This window comes from Anomalospiza imberbis, chromosome 10 (genome assembly GCF_031753505.1).
Source record: "Anomalospiza imberbis isolate Cuckoo-Finch-1a 21T00152 chromosome 10, ASM3175350v1, whole genome shotgun sequence".
NCBI lineage: Eukaryota > Metazoa > Chordata > Aves > Passeriformes > Viduidae > Anomalospiza > Anomalospiza imberbis.
This window is the reverse complement of record NC_089690.1, coordinates 4,563,968-4,585,938: the sequence shown is the minus strand read 5'-3', so window position 1 is coordinate 4,585,938 and position 21,971 is coordinate 4,563,968. Positions and strand designations below refer to the sequence as shown.

Genomic DNA, 21,971 nt, shown 5'->3' with positions numbered 1-21,971 from the left:
CTGTTTTATTATGGAGATGTAAGGCAGAGGCTCATAATATCCTGATGCTTGGGAGCATTAGTTGCACAGGCTTTATATCTTGATGGAGATGAAAAAAACTTCTCATGCCACAGAGCTGCTTTAGCTGATTCGTGCCTGGGGACACTCCTCTGTTACTGACCCGTAACTGTGCTGCCTCTGGTTACACAGTGCTTTTTCCTTCTCTAGGGTTGTAACATTTGCTTAATGACTGGGTAGCTCCATGGTTTTTGGCTGGAAGTTGTCATTAGCTGCTAGAACTGGAGGACTAAGTGCACAATGATTACAGAGGCTCCAATCTCTGATTTCCCCTCCTGTGCATCCACGGCAATCGTGGTTTAATTGGTGTGCCCCTGGGTTCCCCTCTCCTGAGCATCTTTCCACTGTCTCCTCATGTAACCCTTCCTGTTACATCCCTTTTGTGTGGGCTAGAAGGGAGAAAAATGATTCTCCTTCAAGGAAAACAAGCAGATTTGGTGTACAGGCTGTGTATAAATATTTCTCGTGTTTATGGACACCTGCATGGCAGTATGTAAAGATGGCTAACTTGTGTTCTGCTCACTAACAGCACTTGTGTTCTGTTCACCACAGCCAACAGTGACACACACCTGCAGCCCTTGGCCCTTAGGTGACTTAGTGGGTGTGGATATTGCTCTCTGAACAGTCTCCTCTCAAGCAAAGTGTTGGCTCTTTTGTGCTTTGGACTTGTTGAGACATTGTGGTGTGGGTAAGGACATCTTTCAGCTTTAGTTCTGTGGGTCTGGGTTAGGCAGATGGGAAGGAGCAGTTTTAACCAGGAGCCTGCCAGCCCCACTGTGTGCTCCATGCTGATAAGTCTTCAAAAGGGAGGCCTGTTTTGTTACTGAAATTTGAATATATCCTGCTTTATCATCCACACACAGAAGTCCCTTTTCTGATAATGCACAAGTTTCAAATACAGTTTATTGAAATAAAGTGGACTATTTTTTCCTTACCCATGATATTGCTGGAAAGGATGATGCCTCTGCCTTTTTCTGTGTCTCGGACCAGTTTTAGCCACTGAAACGTTAGCACCACTGATTTTCTTGAGAGATTAGTAGAAACATAACAATTTCCCACTTGAATTTGAGCTTGTCCTGGCTTTACCTGTGGCAGCATGGTCATATCCTGGCACAAGAGGCAGGTCCAGGCAGGTCCCAACCCAATCTGCCTGGAGGAGCACTGGGTCTGCACAACCCTTGCTGCAGGTGCTACTCTGTGAAACATTTCCCATCCCATGGGTAGATGAAAAGTCCTCTTGAGTGTTTTGCTGCTTTATGGAGAGCATACTTTATGGAGAGCCTGAGTTTGCTCCTGCATCCTCTGGCACAAGTTGTGAGTAGCAGGGAGAAGGGAGGGACCTTACCTTAGTTTAAGGGATCTTGGCAAAGTCCTGGTGCTACTACAGCTGTACAAATCCTTTTCTAGTTAAAGTGAAGCTAACATAGAGCTGAAAATTATTTGTGGGTTTGTTTTAAATGCTGTCTGTCTCCCCCTTGTTTTAAACAATGCCCCTTCTTTGCCTAAACTAACAGCTCACCTCATTTTTTCCGTTTATTTGTGGGATTGTTATTCAGTGCAGCTGTTTTCAGTTACACGAGGTACAGTAGTTCTTGTGAAGGCAATCTGGGGTGTGGGAAGAGCAGGCTGCAGCAGCCTGATCACCTGTGTGTCCCTCCTGGATCGAGGAGAGGGCACCAGCAGAAGGAGGTAGATGCCAGGCTGGAAGCAGCCGTGTGGGATGAGCTTTGCAGCCACCCCCAGCCAAGTGCAGCCCAGCGCTGCTGTGAGCCCTGATCTGCAGCACAGGCTATATTTGGTCTGAGATTATTCCCTGCTTGGCCTGGATTGGTCCTGGTTGGGGCTCTGCAGGGTGGATTTCTTCTTCCCCTGGCTAACATCATGCATGCTGTGTGCCTCTCTATTTTTCTCCCTCGCTGCCCACTCCAGCCTGCCCGAGCTGCTCTGGTAGCATCTCAGCAGGGGCTTTGTGGGATGTGCAGGATGTGCCCCTGGTACCAGGGACAGCCTATTCCCTAGCAGCCATTGAGATGCAAATCTCTTCTCTGTACATGAATTGGTCCAGGGGAGGCCAGTGGGAAGCAGGGCTTTTTTTCCCTTGCCCGCACCATCCTTTGCTGTGTGTTTTCTGGAAAGGCCATTAATATCATATTATTCCTGGGTTCTAATAGCGGCTCTTGGGGAGAAGCTTTTCCCTTTGACTGCCTGCTGCATGGGCAGAGGGCAGGCTGAGGAGGGCAGTGGGTCTGGGAGGAGAGGTCCAGCCCCCTGTGTTCCCTGACAGTGCTGGTGCTCCCAGCGTGTTGGCTGTGCTGAGGTGGAGCTGCCTGTGTCAGCAGTCAGGGGAGCAGAGTCACTCCTGGCTGTGCTGAGAGATGCCCAGTTACCTTGGCAATGCTTCTGGAAAAACACAGGGAGAAAACAGGATGGAGAGGGGACGCTGCAGCAGAGAAACTGCCTGGCTGGTGGGAGCCAGCATGGGATGTCAGGAGCGGAAGGTGTGGGTGATAGGAGCCATGGGGGAAAGCCCTGCTGGCACAGAGCTGCCCCTGGCTGGCACAGAGCTGCCCTGGGCACAGTGACAGCAGAGGCAGGTGTGGGACTGGCATCACAAACAAGTGATGGATGGACTCAGGCAAACCTGTTGGAGCCACAAATGTGACGTTTGTACATGTAAGAGCAGTGAACCTGGGAGGTGGGGTGGGGTGCTCTTGAGTTTTAAGATTTGTAGAAAGAGGTTGGAAAACATATTACAAAAAGGAGTTCTTTTTATCAGAAATGGCCAGCTGCATCCCTGGATGTTTCTCCAAGCCTCCTAAGCATATGCCCTAGGCACGGCTTTCTTATGCCTTAATCTCCTAGTGAATATTCAAAAATAGATATACTTGTAGCACTGGAAAAGCCTCTTTCAGAGTTGTGTCAGCACTGCAGAGAGCAACCCTTAGGAAAGAAACTCAAAAAATAAACAGCAGCTGCTGCCATGTTTCCCCCTCCCCCACCTCCTCACCCAGTGTAGAAACCCAGTGTCAGTTCCCTTTCCCATCCATTCCTGGCATTTCCCTGCCTGGTACCAAGGCAGCAAAACCCACAGGCTATCCACAGCCAGCTGAGATGCTGCATGCTGGAAACCTGTTGTGCTGCAGCTTCACCTGTGTCCAGCCCAAGTGTCTGGCTGCAGGTGTGTTTGCACCAGGGCAGACGTGTCCTCACTGGTCTCCTCCAGCACAGCTTCCCTGCCCTTTGCTGCAGATTGTCCTGCTGAAGCCTGAGTGGGCTTCCCACCCTGGAGTACCCCAGGGCTTCCCAGGCAGCCTGAGGAAGCTGCTCATGCATGATGGAGGAACAGGCAGAAGGGGGATGTGGCATTTCTGAATGATCAGAGGGGTTGCTGTCACCCTGTCACGGAGCTGTGCCAAACCCTCGCCACTGCATGGCAGCACGTGTTCCTGGCTGGGTGGAAAGCTGCCCCAGCCACGTCAGGACTCAGATTAATTTTGTGGCACTGTTACTGGATGAACTTTGCTTCTCAGCTTCTCACAAAGATCCAGTGTTTGACTTTTGAACCCACAAGCATATTGAGTTCATGCAGCTTTGTAGTGAATGAAACCTCTGTGCCCGTCACGGGGTGGTGGGTGTCCATCTCCTCTCTCCTCAGGAGTGCTGCTGGCTGATCCTCCCACGGAGGTGTCCCTGGGAGCTGGTATCCCTGGGCTCACTGGGATGCCAAGTCATCCAGCAGCTCAAGTGACTGAAAGCCCAGAAGGGAGGATGAGGATGGGTGGTGGTGTGGGAGACAAGGTTGCCCCTTGGCTGGGTGGGCTTAGGGACACACAGATCCCAGGGATGTCAGGATGCCTCCACATTTGCCAGCTTCCAGGGGGACTGTACTCTCCAAAATTGGAGTGGTGAGTACAGGAAAAGGAGGAGGAGCAGGGGAGTATGAATAAAGCTTCTGGAAGGGGAAAACCCACCAAGAAGAGAAAATAGCAGCACTGGTTATTCCTTCTTTCTTTCCCCACCCTCCCTCGTACCTCACTGCTCGTATTGTCTTTGGACTGTGCTGGTGGGTGCACGTGTGTGTGTGACTGCACTTCCCCTGGCTGGGCGCATGCCAAGTGCAGGGAGGTCTGGGGACAGAGTTTTACGCTTTGTTGCCACTTGACAAGGTGTTGTGTCCTCATACAGCATTGCCTTGGATCTGCTCATGTCAACTGACAAACCAGAATGTCAACAGCCAGGATGCACCAAACCAGAACTGGCGTTTAGACCAAGTAACACTAGTGCTGCTGACCTCAGGAATAGACCTGGAAACCCCTGCTTTGAGCCCCAGAATGGCATCCTGCCAGTTAGCTTGTTTTATTCCAAAGCTGATGCATAAGAAAATCTAACTTCTAATAGCAAATGTTTGCTGTTGCATTTAAAGCATGAACTGAGTGTTCATAGATCGAGCAGATGGCAGTCAAATGGGTGGATGCTTGCTCACAGGCACCTGCTAACATCTCCCAGCCCAGGTGCTGGAGATGGGCAGCTCTGGGCTGCCCACAGTGCTGGGGCCGTCCACACAGGGCTGTCACCTGCACAGTGCCACGCTTCTGCTCATTGTCCCTGTAATTCCCATCCCTGGTCTGCCTGAAAACGTTAAACCACTCAAAGCCCTTGTCAGAGAAACGCTGATCTTCCATCAAACGTTGATTTTTTCAGAAGTCGATAAATATTGCTTATTTAATATTCTTTTTCTTTTCTCCTAGGATCCTGCAGGAATCTTTGAATTGGTAGAGCTCGTTGGCAATGGTACCTACGGGCAGGTCTATAAGGTAAGAGTTCCAGCTGAAGTGATCCTGTTTGCCTTGGCTGTGTGTTGAACATGGAGCATCCCAGCACATCACCTTGACTAGGCTTTGACCATTTCAAACCTGACAAGAAGCCTTGCTGAACTCTGACCTTTTTGGTCTTGTGTGCAAGTAGCACACAAAGCTCTTAAAATAAGCAATTCACATTAGTTCTGAAACTGTCACAAGAAAATGGATTGCTTTTTTTTTCCCCCTTTCCCCCAGTTGCTTTTTATTGATTAGATGATGAGGAGGGAGTGAGAAGTCTGTGCTTTAATAGCTAAATCTCGATCTTGTCTAAGAGCTGAGTTTATGGCTGCAATAGGCTGCCAAATGAGTTTGCTACAGTCCAGTGCTCTGCTTGAACACAGGCTGGCTGCCATCCTTTCCACTGGCAGGGACCTGATACAGGATTAAAAACAGTATTAAAATGTTTTTATTAAAGTGCCTGTTACAGTCAGTAGGATTGCTTTAAATTTTTCTAAACATCTTGGAGCAGCAATCCAGATGAGAATAGTGAAAGGATTGTGGAGAGCAGGATTTTAAAAGCATGAACTTCTTTACAAGAATATTTAAAATGCCCCTCTGCTGTATTATATCATCTGTCCCAAACACTTCTTAGCTTGGGGAATGTTCAGATTTTGTTATCTTGGTGAGGTCTTTTTATGGACTATTCTTGTGCACTTGGGGTGGGATTGAATTATTTCTAAGTCTGGGGTTATCTGTGTTTATATGTGGTGGGGAGATGTTTCTTGTCATGGTTGCATGAGGAATTTGCCAACTTTTATGGTTCTGCTGGGAGTCAGTACCTCCTCTGGGCCTCATTCTCCAAGAAACTCCTGTATGTGTGGGCACAAGTGCTGTGTACACGTGTACTCATGCATGTGTGGGCACACAGAGATCCTGTTTACCCGTCATGCCCATGTTTCATTTTGACTATAGAAAAGAATACACTCATGTGCTCCTACTCTGTGGTTTTGGAGGCACAGCTTTTGCTTGTCATGCTCTAAAAGACAGTGAGCTGCCCCTGCTGAAGTGAATGGTGTTCAAAAAGCCAAGATTCCCCCATCCTCCTGCTGCTGTAGACTAATCCTGTCAGTAGAAGGATCAAGGGATTGAAGTGAACTGAAGATGAACTGGAACTTCTGGAGTTTTAGATGTGTGAATTTTTGAACTGAAACAGACTTTTTTTTAAAAAAATAACAAAAACAAAGGAAAAACCGGCCCACCCCAAAGCTGTTCTTATCAAGGTTATATTCCAGGGAGCCTTCCCCTGTGGTATTCATTGTTTTCCCACCATGTGCTCCCTTCTGAACTGTTTTTCTTCTCAGGTGCTAAAATAACAGTGGAAGGTGACCTAATTTTAACTGGTTCATATTTCTAACAATCCATGGAAACTATGTGCCTGTAATGGCCTTTTCAAAGCGTCGTGATTTTGTGGAGAGCAAAAAGGGGAAATAAGCTGGTGCTGCTGGTTGTGTGGCTCAGCTGATCGGGTTTCCTCTTGCTGGGTTCAATTCTTTCTGTGTGTTACCTCAAAGGGGAAAAAAAACACCCAGAAATGTCCCAAGTGTAGGCTGAATGTTTCTGTGTTCCTTTTTCCCGTGCTGTACGAGGGGAAAATCCTCCTCCTAACTGTTTTTAACGTGCTGGAGTAACTGGATTGTCCTCGGTGTGATTCACGTGGTGCCGGTGCCAGACGGGATGGTGACGGGGGTGGAGGGGAAAACGTTGCTGTCCAAACCAAATTAGTAAGTATTGAGGTATGAGCTCAGGCTAAGCCTGACTTCACAGCTCTCTTAAACTGCAGTCCTGGAGTAGCACACGCTCTATAAACAAAAGGAGACTTTGATATAAAACATACATAACTGTTTATGGTGTCCCACCCTAAAACCCACTGTGGAAATAAGATCTCTGGGATTCTTTTTCTCCAGATACCACCGCTGTATTTATCTCTTGCAGCAAAACAAATGGATCAACTTTCAAGATACACAGACCTTCTGGCTCCATTCTAAATCAGCCCTTAGAAGTGATCCATACCTAGGAGCAGCGTCCTCTGTAATTAGATGGCTGTTCCACTGCCATTTTCAAACCCCTCTCAGGCAGGGCTGGACTGTTCACAGAATCATTTAGTTTTGAAAAGATCTTTAAGGTTGAGTCCAGACAATAACCCAGCATTGCCAAGCCCACCATGTGCAAATGCCACATCTACAAATCCGTTAAATCCCTGCAGGGCTGGTGACCTACCCCTCTGTGCTGTGTTACCTGAGGTGCACCATTGCTGCCCTCCTAGAGGCTGTGTGTGCCTCTGGTTCTGTTTTTGGATTCTGGTGCTGCCTGCCAGCCCGAGCTCTGCAGGTGCAACCCCTGTGCTCTCAGCCAGGAGCAGTCACCTGGTGAGCATCACCCCCCCTTCTCATGGCTGGTCCCTCTCTGAAGTAAGAAAAGCAACTTTGCTGTTGGAAAGAGGCAGAAGTGAGATGTTTTTTTCCAGGCAGTGGATGATGTTTTATGTCTGTGTGCTGCAGTCTTGATGTTTCCCCTAGAAAATCTGATATAGCAGCAATGTCTTGACACTGCTGCATGGCCATGTTTGTGCTGGAGACTACAGGTGTCTTGGTGATAAGCAGCTGGCCTGCCCAGGACCTGGGGGGAAAATGTGCAAGGTGCAAACTTCCCATTGATGCCATGGGATAAAGGGCATGGTTATGTTCTTATATGAGTTTGTGGGCCCCAAGTTGGGCAACTCCCTGGGGGCTCCCCTGGCAGGGGAAAGTCTCCTGGAGCAGTTCTGTGTCAGGAACGAGAGATGCATTGGACTTTTTCAGTCTTCAGTTTCTGTTTATTGTTATCTTATCAAAACTTCAGCACACTGTCTGCACCAGACTCTGTGTGCAGGAAAAACAGCACAAAAATGGCTAACAACCTCATGCTGCAAGGCCTTTTAAGTCTAATCAAAAACTAAACTACCCAATTAAGAAGTGACACCTAAATTATTTTCCTTTCTAACCCAATAACTGACCCCTTAAGACCTGCATTGCGGATTTTTCTACCCAATTACAGGATACAACCTAAACCCAAGAAGAAGGAAGAGGAAGGAAGAAAAATGAAGTCGAAACCCTATACCCTCCATCTTGAATCCATCTATAACATACTAAAAATCCTATAACCTAAATTTCTCACCCATGTGACATACTAAACTACCCTCTACAATCTATTTCACAGTTTTGTGGTTTCTAATTTATCTTGAGGTCTAGGAAACTTTCTCCATGAATGAGGGTCAAAGTCAGTGCTCCCCTGGGGGTCAGGACACCCCAGAGCAATATTCCCGGTGCCCTGAGTTTTCACATTCTTACAGCTGAATGATCTCACAGCCCAGCAGGTTGAGGAGCCTTGAGAAGTGTCTGGGAGTACCACAGTAACAGGAGCCCTCAGAGAGCAGGGATTCATGGAGCCAGCCTCAGCATCTGCTGCGTTGGAGAGGCTGGGGAGCCCCTGGCACAGCACATGCCTTCTCCTTGCTCGTAGGGGGAGAGTTGTGTTGGCCAAGCCTGGTGCACCCTGAGAGCTCCCAGAAGGAGGGCACCCACTGCCAGAGCGTGTGCATCGGGATGCAGCTGCTGCTGCTTTGATCCTGCTTTCTGGGGCATGGTTTGAAGATGCCTTTCAGGTGGTTCACAGTGCTTCTGTGAATCAAAGCCTTGTTTTCTGAGCCTTGTGCTTGAGGCAAAGGCCTCGGGTTCTGTTTGACCTCTGTATTTTCAAGTAAAGGTCCTCCTTTGCTCAGAACAGCAGGTTAAAATATCCCTTTGGTTCTTCCCAGCTCTGGCCATATCCCAGTGACACCTGGGCACTGCAGGAGCCCTCGGCAGCGACCCGCTCTGCTCTCACTTCTCTAACCCCAGCCACAAGCTCTTCACTTTGGAAGAATGCAGAGAGAAATAACATTCCTTGTTCGCTGCTTAACAATCTCTTGTGAATAGCTCGATTTTTATTTTAATGAGGGACTGCACTGGTGATGATTTATCTCTCTAATTGAATCGGAAGCTTTTCTTTATTTTCTAATAATCCTGCATCTAATGTTACAGATTGTAAACTGGTTTTGATGAAAGACTGAGAACTTGCTAGCTTCTGTGCCAGACATTGTTGCAGTAGTGAATTTTTGTGTCCTTGGATTTTATTTTTGTTATAGGTGTTTAAGGAAATGACTGTCGGGAATACAATGAGTTGGACTTGGGGAATTAAGCCTTTGCCTCACTGGTTTTTAGCTGATGGCTGAAAGCAACTCTAAACACAAAACTCACTAGGACCCTTCAGAGCATTATCTAAACTGTGAGCAAATGCTGCTTTTATGTCCCAGAATATTATTATTACTGTTTATTTCTACTCTGCATGAGAGCAAACAAATGCTCCTTAAAATACTGTGTGTGCTTAGATTGCCTGGATAGATCAGGACCACAAGCAGTGGGGTGTCCAGCACCAATAAATAGATGGGTTCAAAGGAAAAGGACACTGGGCTACTCAGAAATAGATGGGTGGAAAGCTTGGAGACACATGCAGTGGGCTGCTTACTGTGCACTGAGTAAGTGGAAAACCAGAGCAATCCCCCAGTGTTTCTATGGGCTTAGCCATGGCCATTCACACAGTGGCCCATGGATGGTGTCAGCCAGGAAGGATTTTGATGTAAACCTTCACAGTAGTGAGAAAAAAAAAATCCAGGAAATAGATCAGATGGTAACCTTTGTACCTCTCATCTTGTGTATTTTACAACATGGAATTAAATTATGTTGAGATCACATATTCACGTGCTTCTTCCCAACTGTGCCAGGAGGACAGTGGTCATTAATGCCAGATGCTGCTTTGCCTGGTGCCCTGGGGATGCGGCTCTCCATTTATAGCTTCAGCAAGGTTTTATTTTACAGGGTACAAGATAGAGTATGTAGGCACCTCTGTAACTGCACAATAACTATTGATTGCTTAATTATCTGGTAAATGCCATATAATCACCAAGCTATTACACAGCAATAGTCTGTGCTCTAACTTCGAGCGTGTGGGATCCATGTGCCACCCGTGTCAGCTGTGGCCGTGCAAGGAGCTCCTTTAGCATCACCACGTGATGGGGCAGGGCAGGGGAGCCACCCCTGGGAGCCACCCCAGGGCAGGTGGAGCACCTCTGCAGGTTCCTGGCTGCCCACAGGCTGTCCATGTCCTCTGCCAGCCCAAGTGAGGCAGCTGTTGGAAGAGAACGTGGTTTTTGCAATTGCTTTTTGTCGTAATATGTCTGTCTATCTGTCGGGGGTACAATACATATAGGAAAAGGTTGAAGAAATGCATCCCACCGTCTTTAGTTAGAACTTACTTATTGCCCAGCTGGTATTTGCCAGAAGTCAGGCCCAATCCACCTGGAGGCAAATGCCCAGGTTTGACCTAGTAGGTGGAGATGTTGAGGTGTGTGGGTATTAGAAAGTGAATAAAATACTTGAAATCCAAGTCACCTGTTGCTGGAGAGCTGGGAGCAGCAGGACTGCTGGGACAATGTGGTTCCTGAGACAAACCTGGGGGAACGTCCCAGGCACAAGCCTGTGTTTGATAGTGTTGTCTTGGAGTTTGCAGATGCCAGAGGAGGAAGGATAATGCATGTCCTGCACTCCTGGATGCTGTTTGTGTACTCCATGCACAGTGGTATCCTTCCTCCTGGTGTCCCCAGGCATTCCACCAGTGCAGGCTGGTGGGGTAGCAGGTAAATATCCTAGAGAAAGACTTTTAAAAGACTCCTTTTTCCTTTAACTTATTTTTGAGGGTAGATATGAGAAAACAGAGTGGAGTCTGTGCCGTGTTTAACTTGTCTGACATCTGTCTCAGTCTGGCTGCTGCTGATCAAGTGCTGGGCCCTTACATCAGCCCTGATGAGAACAGAAACTCTACAGGTTCCTGGGTCATTATTAGGAATCCAGATAATTAGCCTGAGTGAAGAATGACAGTAATTGTTTTTAATCATCGGTTGGTTTATTGTCTTCCTTTCTGAAAGGCTGATGGTCAATAGCTCGATAATTAATCACTGTTGCTTTATCCGTGTGGAAGAAGCTGCCATGCTGCACACAATTAATATTTCCTGGGGATTGTTGCTGTAAAGAATTAGCCGTAGTTTACACACAGAGCTTTTATAGCTGCAGACTGACTGCTGTGCCTTGCTTGAGAGGCCAGACTGAACGTGTGCACACCAGTGCCTGCAGAGCAGGTCGTGCTGCCAGCCACCCTTGTCCCAACACCTGGCCTGCGTGCTGGGCGCTGGTCCTGAGCACACCAAGGGTGCCTGGTGCCCCCGTTCACAGGCTGCTGAAGGAATTCAGAGCCCCATCATCTTGCAGTCTAAACAAGCAGCTCTAACCCTAGACAGCTGTTGCATTTGAAGGTGCACTGTGAGTATTTCTCTTTTCCCAGCTTCATGTTTATAAAATGAACTGTGACGTTGCGAGGTTGGGCGTGACTTGAGCATTGGTGGTTCTGGTGCTGTATCCTCAGCTTTGGGTCTTTTTTTATGTTTTCAAGCTCTTCAGAGGTTGCTTTTGGTGCAGGGCAGGCTGAGTGTAACCACACGGGTGTGAGTGTGTGTAGCCATCCCTCATGCTCTGATGGTCATTGAGGGGTTGGTCCCTCTGGTTTGGGAAGATTCTTGGCTTTCCCCATGGCTTGCTGCTGCTCTGAGAGCCTGCTCCAGGGGACTGAGGCAGGGAAGCACTTTGTGTCTGCCCATCCTGCCCTGTCCCAGGCTCTTCTTTCCACTGGGATGGTTTTGGTGTTGGCTGGAATGCTCACATCCACATCCAGACACAGACCCTTGTGGGCAGGCCCTGGCTGCTCATCACCTTCAAGGTCAGGGATGGTCTGAGTGTGGAATGGATTTACAAGATTTACAAGCTGCTTTATAATCCTTCTGTATTACAAGCACAGTGTTAAATATTAAGCCATTGTTTCCGCTGGGATGGCTCCATGTGCCAGCAGAGAGGATGGTGCTGCTGCTGTGTGGGGATGCTCACCAGGGCTGGGGTCTCCACTGCTTCCACAGACACCACCTCACAGGTGGTGCTGGGCTTTTATCAGCTCTTTTTGGGTTGCAGGAAGGGGCTGGGCTGGAGTACTGGTGTGTGATAACTCCTGTAGCCTTATCAGAAGGAAAACGGGCAGCCTCAATTTATCAGCTTCCCCACGATGTTATAGTAGCTCTGGAGGAGAAGGTCCTTTCCATGCTGACTCAAATGGAGTGTGTGTGTTTCTGAAATGCAGATTTGTTTTTGCCATGCAGGCAAGGAAGTCTGAACTGAAAAATGCTTAAAATGATGCTTCATTCTTATTAAATTAAAAAAAAAAAAAAAAAGGCAAAAGCTTTGTTACCAGAGCAACTGGTACATCTTGTGCTGCTTCATTTCTCTGAAACACAGAGCGAGCCCTCAGCCCTCCCTCCCCCCCGACAAGAAACCAGCCCCCACACACCTACACACCAATATGTCACATTAGCTTTGCTGCTTTCTGAATAATGGAAGGGAAAGGTGCTTTTTCAGTCCTAGAGAATGCAGGTTATAAAAGGTGATTAAAAATGTTTCTGTATTGCCTCCCTTTAAATCTCTGTTCCCTTTCCCTCCCTGCTGAGTTTGTGAAGGGAAAGGGCAGGGTGAAGGTCAGGAGCAGACTGGTGTGTCTGTGGAGTGACATTTGTCCAGTCTGCCTTGCATTGCTGGATGCTCTGATTCTGTAAATACTGCACAGCTTTGCAGGACAAAAAAAAAAAAAAAAAAAAAAAAAAAAAAAAAAAATCTGCAGTGTCTTAGGGTTAAAAAAGCTGCTTTTGAAGATGCCAAGTAAAGTCAGCGGTGCTGCAAAGCGTGGGGAATGTGGTGGTTGGGTCTGCAGTGCCGTTTGTGTGGGTGCCAGGCGTGGACAGGGACAGAGGGAGAGCCCCCTCCTTGGCCTGTGGGCATTAGAAGGTGCTCTGTGCAAGCAGCTGCTTCTCAGATCATAGGAGCAAGCCCCGTGTCCAGTGCCACATTCTCCTGTCCCAGAGGAATGGCTGGGCTGGGAACTCAGACTTGCCTTTTGTCAGATCTTTTGTGAGCGCACTGAAAGTCAGAGGTGGGGGTGCAGTGTGGGGGAGGTGTTTAGAAAAGAGCCAGCTTTCAGAATTGGGGTTATTGGTGGGAAAGCACCAGTGTTTTGGGAGGGGTGGCTTCTAGTCTGCTGGAGCTGCCATTGCTCTGCTCACTGTAGTATCTTCCCAGCAGTATTGCACAAGGGTGTGGCTGTGGCTGCTGGGTGAGGTGTGGATGCTCTAAGGCTCGGGTGGGTTACAAGAAACATTTGCTGTTGGGTTATATCCCTCTAATGGGAACCCCGGGCTGCTAGGCACCGGTGGGGAGCTTCTTGCTCTCAGCAGAAGCTGGTACCTGCTGTTTTCTGCAGTTGTAAGCTTGGATATTGTATTTAAGAAGTAACAGGCTCTTCTGGTGAATTGGAGCCTGGTGCAGTGCACGGGGAGCTGGGGGCCAGGACCTCCCTGCTGTGGACTTCTGCAGTGACCTTTGCTAAGTGCCCCCTCTCTTCTCCTTTCCTGTCTTTCTTTCCCATCCCTGTCCTTACCCCTTTCCAGATATAATCAGAAACAGAGCAAGGCTGGGATGGTTTGGGGGGCAGGTGATGGGGAGGCTGGGTGCCCCTGCAGCAGCATTTTGGAAGCAAAATGCTGGGAGCAAAGCTGATTCCCAGAGGAGCAAGTACAGCAGCTGCTACTAGGTCAGCTGAGGAAAACAACCAAGAGAAGCACTGAAAAATAGGTTTTGGAGCTGGGAGGTGTTTTGTTCCTCCCAGCTCTGGAGGTGCCACTCTCAGCAAGGAAGGCACTTCTTAGAAAGCTTAGAGAAGGGGATGGGAGGAGCAGCAAGCTGTAAACGCTGGTCCAGGCTGTGGATTTGAAGCATTTGCAAATGCTGTGGTGTTTGTCTTCAGAGACGTTTCTTGCTTGTCAGTTTTTTATGGCACTCCAGATTTTGATGCAGCTTGACTTGTGGCTGACCCTGAGGACTTGGAGGCAAGTGATGCCCACGGGGAGCCAGCTGGAGCTGTGCAGCTTCTCCTGGTTATGCTTTGAAGGCTCACTGCAGAGAGAATGGTGTCTCTCTTGAAATCTGCCATTTATTCCTAGGTTTACCTGGGAAGTCCTTTACACTGATTACCTAAAGATGGAAAGTGCCAAGCAAACACAGCCTGCTTCCAAATGATGTGAGATTTTTTTCCCTCTTCTTGCATAAGAATGGCAGATTGGTGTAATTTTTTTTGTTTTGTCTTCATCTTTTTTTTGTGTGTCTTTAGGTGTCTTAAATTCTTGTGTTGAAATGTGCACAGGGAGGTGTGTGGCTAGGAGCCCAGCTCCATCCTCACATACCCTTGTCTGCAGCCCATCTCAGCCTGTGTGTAGGTGGCTGGGAAGGAGGTCAGTTTGGGCTGCAGACAATGCTGCAGGTAGCTGGAGAGGGATGTGGGGGAACCTGAGCCTTTGTTAGCACGAGCTGTGATGATCCAGCCCAGAGAGTCCTGTCAGGTGCCACAGCCATCTCTCCCTGTGCCCAGTGCTTGCTTTTGGGTTTGGAGCATTCCAGCCAGGCTACAGACCTGTGCACTGATGTCCCAGTGATCGCTGGTATTCTCAGACTTCCCTCCCCAAGCTTTTTTTTTGCTCTCCACTGAAGCTGGGCAGTGCTCTTAAAGAAGTGTTGGTAAATGCCCCTTTTTCATGTGTCCCCTTGTTTATCCCAGCAGAGAGGTTGTGATGGGAAGCATCCAGGAGACTCAGAAGTGGCCCACAGGCTTGCAAGAGGATGAGAAATTCAAGTGCTGGGTTGGGGCTGGTGGGCTTTCTCTTGGTGTGAATCTCTGATTTAGTGTGGGGCTGTAGGATCCTCCTGGGTTGTTGGGCTGCTTCATTTGTGTGGTTGGGGGTTTCACCAAGAGTCACAGCAGCGTCAGCAGGAGGGGCACCCGGGAGTGGAAGGGATGCTGCTTTACTCCAGTTTCTAATATTTACAGGGATGTTTGTGACCCGTGGCAGTGAGATTACAAAAATAATAGCCTTCTGCATGCCTTTTCTTCTTTAACCTACTGTAGAGGTGAACCTGATGAATGATATTTGAAGTGACCTGGGTATGAAGGGACAAAAAGGGACAGAGAGGCAATCCAGCCCCTTATGTTCAAAAATGGGAGCTGTGGAAGGGAGAGAGTTTTGTAAAGGACAGAATTGGGTATCAGATGCCTGTAGTTAATTTTAAAAAGCTGCCCACAGGCCTGGTCTGGAAGCTGTGCTGGCTTTGTTAGCTCTCCCTGGACACTGAGATGGAGAGGCAGGAGCACCTTGGCTAGGCAAGTGATGTGCTGCTGTCACTGGAGGAGATGCTCCACCTGGGCTGCAGGGAGGGAACAGGTGATGATCCCATCTCATTTCAGTGGATGTGGCCTTAGCTTGATGTAATTTTTTTTTCCCAGTTAGTGCTGAGTGGGGATATTGTTTCAATAAGTCTGTTTTATAATAAACAAAAGAACAAGTGGTTTTAGTTCCTTAACAGTTCTGCTCCCTCGAGAAATGGTTATTAACAGGGTCAGTGTGAAGAAATGTATTTTATGTTTGCCTACATGGCATCTAGAGCAAATGAGGCCAAGATTACACTGTAAAACAGGTACATTAAAAAATACTGACTGGATTTTTAATTGTTGGTTAAAAGGTGTGATTTGTTCCTCACAGATTGATATTGTGTTTTCCCTTCCATAACTGTTGGTGTGTGAACTTCAGTGTGGTTCCTCCCTGAGGTCTGCAGGGATTCCTGGTGGGGGCCTCAAGTTTGGGATGGTATGGGAATCTCTGACACTGATCTCTCAGTTGATCTCCTCCTCCAGAACCCCTGCTGTAATGGTAAATGGTAGGATGGTTGGAAGGGAAAGCTAGGAATTAGTTCCAAGGCCTCTGCTCCCTGTCCTTAACTTTCCTGATGATGGTGTAATGACCAGGCCATTGGGCTGGTGGGGCTTTGTGCCTGCATTCAGCTCAGTGTTGATTTGCATTTAAAAATGGCAAAGGAAACAGAGGCAAGCAGGTGTGCTGTGAGAGACCACCATCTCTTCTGCTCTGGTCTCTGGGGCCAGCAGAGTGAGATGTGGACAGGGAGCCATTTCATCCTTCCAGCTTAACTCTTTTCTTCTTGCTTTGCATCCCCTTTTGAAAAGATGGGAGGTTTCCAGCATATTTTGCAGTTTATAAGTATTAATGCCAATACTTTCCATGGTGTTGTAATTTCTCCCTGAGCAAAACCATTATTTGAGAATAAGATGCCTCATTCAGTACCTAACTTGAGCATTCAGAAGTCTCCAGCCAACCTCCCCTGTCCCCACCTGGGACATAAAACGAGTTGGAAGCTCTCACAGACAACACGAAAGGCTAGAAATGCATCTTTGTTTTCCAGAGGTAGAAATTCAATAAAAGCAGTGATCAGGGCTTAGGAAAAATTGCAAATTCCACTGGACTTGCCATTAGTCTCTTGGTTTTTTAGAGCAGTTATAGGCTGTAGTTGAAGTGGGCAGCACCAGTGGAAATGCCTTTGCATTCCTGGACTTCACTTTTCCCTTTCACACTTCAATTCAGCAGGTCCAGGATCAAGGCCAAACCTTTTCTTTTCTACATAACTAATAGAAAGACAGCCAATTCAGCAGAATTTCTGTTAATAGCCTGTTCCAGATGAGTTGTGAATTGTGTATGTGAATGCCAACAGGGCTAACACAAGGGGTAGTTTGCCAAAGAAGATGGAAATCTTGTGTTAGAGAAACGGGCTTCTGAAATGCAATGTCAGGTTACATTTTTGGACTCTGCAGAAACATTGTTTGCTGTAGTCATGAAACTGCCCAAAATGCAGGAAAGTCTTGATCCATGGCAATGAAGGACAGCATCCAGTGGGTGAGTGCTGGTCACACAGAAAACACTCAGCATCAGTTGAAAATCCTGCAGCAGCCCAGCAGTGAGCTGGGCCCTTGAATACCTCCTGAAAGAACTCCTCCAGTACTTTTATTTTTTTTTTTTTAACTGACAAAAGCCAGCATCTGTTGGGATAGTCATGATGTGGTTTGGAGGTTTTGTGCCTTTAGCACCCACACCGATGTGGGGGCTGGAGGGAGGGGTGGTGGGCATCACAGGCAGGTCACTCAGCTGGGCAGTGGTCCAGGGCATGGCTGTCCCTCAGCAGTGATGCTGTCCATGGAGTTCAGCCCCCACAGGAGCAGCTGGATTCAAGGTCTGTCACTGTTCAACCATTAAAAGTCACCATGGATGGAGGGGGTACTTTGTTCCTTCTTGCTGGCTGCCTTGTAACTCCTTGCACTGCAGATGGGTTTGCTGAGCTGGCTTGCTGGATTGTGCAGTCCCCTGAGAGCCAGGTTACAGCTTTCTGCTTGAGGGAGAGGCTGGTTCTCAAGCTGTTTGTGTGTCTTTGTCCTGGGCTGACTTGGGCTCTGTGAATCATTGGCATTTATCTTTGTGCAGAGAAAGCACAACACATTTGTTCACCCAAGTTAAGCACTCCAGCACCACCTCCATCTTCCAGCCTTTTCCTCCCTTGTGGCAATCCTGGGGGTTTGGTTTGGCTTGGGTCTTTTTTACTTGCATCTGCCCATAGTAGCTAAAACTTGGCATGGCCAAGGAAGTTTGGTGCTTTTCCCGTGCTGTTCCACAGCAGACACAGGTTTGCAGACTGGTGCCAGCAGCTGCAGAGGGCACCTAGATGGGGATTAGCCAGAGGACTCCCAGAGAGCACAATTTTGGGCTATGCCATGTGCCTAAGATCACTCTTCTTCCAAATCTGTCTTCTTTCTTCTAGAAAGAGCCCTAAATGTGTGATACAGTGCCTGGGGTTGTGTTTAGTGAGGACTCTCTACATCAGCAGTTGGATTTAAACCCAGTGGGGGCAGTGTGCCTAACCCTCAGCTGGCTGAGCCCCTGGCAGTGGAATGTGCCTGCCAGTGAGGGTGCAAGAAGCTCCAGCCAGCTGTGAGGGCATCCCACATCCCTCAGGAGGGGATGCAGCTCCTGGCATAGCCACAGCAGTGTGCGCCTTTGCCTCTGCTAATTACTGCCTTCAGCACTATTCCAGTGCTAGGGAATGTTCCTTGGGCTCGGGGAGCCCACAGCTGAGTTGGCATGGGGAGAAATCCAGTGATAGGCAAGAGCAAACGCTCTTGAAAGCTCCAGCAGATGCTCCCAGTGTTGAGTTTCTTCTTCCCTCATTGGTGACTGTCTAGAACCTGTTTGGGAAGGCACTTAAGAAGAAATAAGGTAATTACTTAATTTAATAAGAAGTGTGAGAGTGCCATTCTGAGCACACCAGCAGTGTGGAGGAGCTGGGGCTGTGGAACGTGACTTGTCTTGCACGGGAGAGATTAATCACGTCGACTCCTGGGAGACAGGTCTGCTGGAGAGGTGCTTATGTTGGATGCACTGTTGATATCACTCAAATTAGGCTGTGTACAAGAACTAATAAAAACAGGAGAAGAGAATTCCAGCAGAAGGGATCAATAACTTGAAAGCGTTTTAATTCAAAACTAGAAAAATGAGAGAGGTTATGGGCAAGGAGAGTATGTTAATAAAGGAAAATGAGTATTTGTTACTGCTGGTGTGAAATGAGATAATTTAAGAGATGTTCTAAGTGCCTTTTGTCACAGTTAATGCCTTTTGTTAGGTATCCAAGCAAAATGGAGCCTGTGACTTTCAATTTCAGGGTTCTCAGATGATCAAAATACCGTGGGGCAGCTTGATCATCTCATGCTTTACTGGAATGAGGTCATCAATAACTTTTGCCTGGGTGTGATTTACACAGTTGTCAGTGTCTGAATTGCCATAATATGTCTCTGCCCGGGAAAAATGCTGCATTTGGAGGGGGGAAAAAAACCAACAAAGCAGAAGCTCTCTGGGTAGTTGTTTCACTGCTAATAATGGATTCAGAAAAGTGATTACTTGTGATCCATTCAAATAGAAAGGCTCAGCCTCTAAAGCTGGAGGCATAGAAGCTGTTACAAGGTCAAGCAGTGTCCTTTAAGGAGAAATAGGTGGCAAATACTGTCAGTGGCAGATAACACATCTGCAGCATCATGAGAAGTACATCTGAAATTAAGATTAAAGGTGCTTTGCACTCGTATGGAGAGGGGGAAAAGAGAAGGTAGAGATGAAATCAGAAAAAAAGAGGATTAGCTTTTGGTGGGTGACAGGCAATAGCTCTAGCCAGGGAGAGATTTAAGCAGCAAAGTGCTCAGTAACCCAGGGAATTATCAAAGGTTTCTGCAGCTGCTTCCAACTGATGGTCTTCAAGAGCCCGAAATTCTTTTTGTTTGAACCTTTCTCTCACCCCAAGCCTGTGTGTGTATGTGCACATGCAAAATCTCATCTGCAGCCCCATATGTCAAGCTGGGAATGCAAAGACCAGAGGCCCTGGTCATCCTCACTTGCAGGAGTCTGTTTTAATTTTAGATGCCTTAGTTTACACTCAGTCAGAAGGGGACCTGACCTGCAGCTATGCCCACAGACCTCATTCTTTGGTTGACTTACACTGTGGGTCAGGGCACCAAGAACTTCTAAAAATGAAGTCATTGTGTCTTGGCAGATGTTTTCAAGTCTCTGCTTTCATAAATGGGGCTGGGAAGCTTTGCTGAAGGTCCTGCAGGAGAAACTGGATCTCTTGACTGATGGGTATGAGGTAAGGTTAGCTTATTTTAGGTGTTGAAGAGGATGGCACTAAGTTTTGTCAGTCTCACGATGCTGAGAAACCCTGGCTTGTGAAGATAGGTTTTGGCTGTAACCTCTTTGTGGAGTAGAAGGACTTTGACCCTTAATAACTGTGGTATGGCAGTGGCTTCACAGGTGGGAAATTTGGATTTGTGTTTCCACCTTAAAGTGATCCCAAAGGAAAACACCTTCCCTGAAGCAGAAGGAGAGAGATCCAAGACATCAAATGTGCTTCTCTTGCACCTTGGGAAAACGCCACAGCCAACCAAAACCTATGAGGTTTTCATTCTAAATGGACCTATCGGTATTTGCAAAAACTTAAAAATGTTTGGGGTTTATTCCATTGTGGGAAAAAGAGTGTGTTTGCAAATCTCAGGCATTTGGGGGAACACTGTTTTTTCCTGGTGGTGATCAGTGGTGCCCAGGGCTGCTGGTCTGCAGTTCTGCTTGCTTCCTCTGTGGCACGATGCTCACTGACATCCAGATTATCAGGTCCATAAATACCCAGGCATCTGGGAGGCCTTCCTGGTGTCTGGTCTGTAGCTGACCTTTCATTTTGCTGGGAGAAAACTAAGATTAGCCTTGAGATCAGCAGACTACCGTGAAGATTGCACATCCATGCTGTCAGATAAAAATAGAAACAGAAACTGGAAAGGGGAAATATCATATCTGTTAAAGATCATCTGTGTGCTATTAATGTACCAGTGACCAGGCCTCTCTCTGAGCTTGTGAAAGCTTTACCTGCATAAAAAAGATGTGTCTGAACTACAACAACATCCCAAGTTTGTGTCCTTCTTGTACAAAGGTAGACCTTGCCTCCTCCATTTTCTCATGTGTCCAAGCCAGTCTTATCAAAGGAGCATAGTGTTTAATCCAAGGCAAGCCTCAGAAGAATAAACTACTTTGGTTTTCATAGTCTGGTGCAAAATTCTTTCTGCATTTCTTGGCACTTAGTTATTAATGAAGCATTTGTTCTGTTTGCTTAAAAACCTCCCAGCAGCCAGCACGTGTGTGCTATGCAAATTATTTGTGGTTTGGTTAAATACTGTTTAACTGGGAAGGGGAATAACTGAAATTGGTAGAGGAAAAATAAGTAACATTAACCCTCTGTAGGCTGCTCCCTTGTTAATTATTTTGGTGATTTGGCTCTTGAACTGAGCGTGCCGCTGTTGTAAATGGCAATTTGGGGCATGGACTTGAATAGTCATGTACCCCTGAGTGCTTATTTTGTGTGGCAGTGGTCCAAAAAACTGCCAATGTCCTAATTAACACACTTTTTCAATGGACAATATTAATATTCATACTATTATAATGTAAAATGAGTAATTTGAACAGACAGAATACCTTGCACTCTCTTGATCTCTTGTGGATTAACCTACAAAAGGCCACTGGCACTCATCCTTTCAGGCCTTAATGGGTACAAAGGCTTCTAATAAAACTGTTTGGAGCAGAGGTACCTAGAAATGTGTAGCAAATATAGTGGATGTGGTAGGGATGGTGATAATTTGTTAGAGTGGTGAAGGGAAATGGTTGTAATAGATGAGCACCTCCAAATGATGGAGGAGTAAGGCAGCTCTCAGGGGTGACTGGCCCCACAACATCCATCTAAATGATGTCAGCCTGGCAGCAGTGATGCAGGAGTCCCTCAGCTGAGCTGGTGCTTAGAGCAAAATAGTACTGAGGGGGAGAAAGCAGATATATGTCTGACTGGAAAACAAAAGACTCACAAGGCTGGTTTGTTTTATTGATGCCCACCATTAGAGGCTACCACAAGGTCTACTGCTGGGTTTAGAAAAAGGAATGGAAGTGCAGAGAATGCTGTGAAAGAGAAGGGTTTCACACAGGGGAAAGAGCAGAGGTGCAACTGAAGCGGGAAACACTGGATTTAGCAAAGAGGTTGAGGTGTGAGGATTGTGGGGTGTGTTTGGGTAAGCCCAAGTCAGTTACAGAAGGGCCCAGCTTACTCCAGTCACCTGAGATATGTGCCCTGTGTGTGCACAAACCATCCTACAGCAGACAGCCTCTGCCTCTCCCAAGGTCTGACTGACCTTGAGTCCCCAAAGGAAAACTGGCTTTGGGGTCAGTATTGAGGGAAAGCTGCTGCTGAAAAAGCCAGACAGGTCTCAGCACATCTTCAGCACTCGGTGCAGAGAAGGCTGTTAGCTGGGGGAATGAGTTTTGCAGTTGCTCCATCCTCTAAAGAGCCCTTGCTGGTGCAAAGAGTGCAAAGGAAGGAGGTCCTTTGGTAGCTGCAGGTTTGGCTGTGGTCCCTGCAGGCTTTGGGA

The 21,971-nt window shown here is 47.4% G+C and overlaps 1 protein-coding gene across 5 annotated transcripts in view; it reads left to right on the top strand.

Moving 5' to 3' along the window:
* The window catches only part of TNIK (TRAF2 and NCK interacting kinase), a 154,383-nt gene that overhangs the window by 22,272 nt on the left and 110,140 nt on the right, over positions 1-21,971 (top strand). For all 5 annotated transcript variants that reach the window (XM_068200291.1, XM_068200290.1, XM_068200289.1 and 2 more), the window contains exon 2: positions 4,806-4,871. In XM_068200291.1, the coding sequence (XP_068056392.1) occupies positions 4,806-4,871 (66 nt within the window). The remainder of the gene's footprint in view (positions 1-4,805; positions 4,872-21,971) is intronic.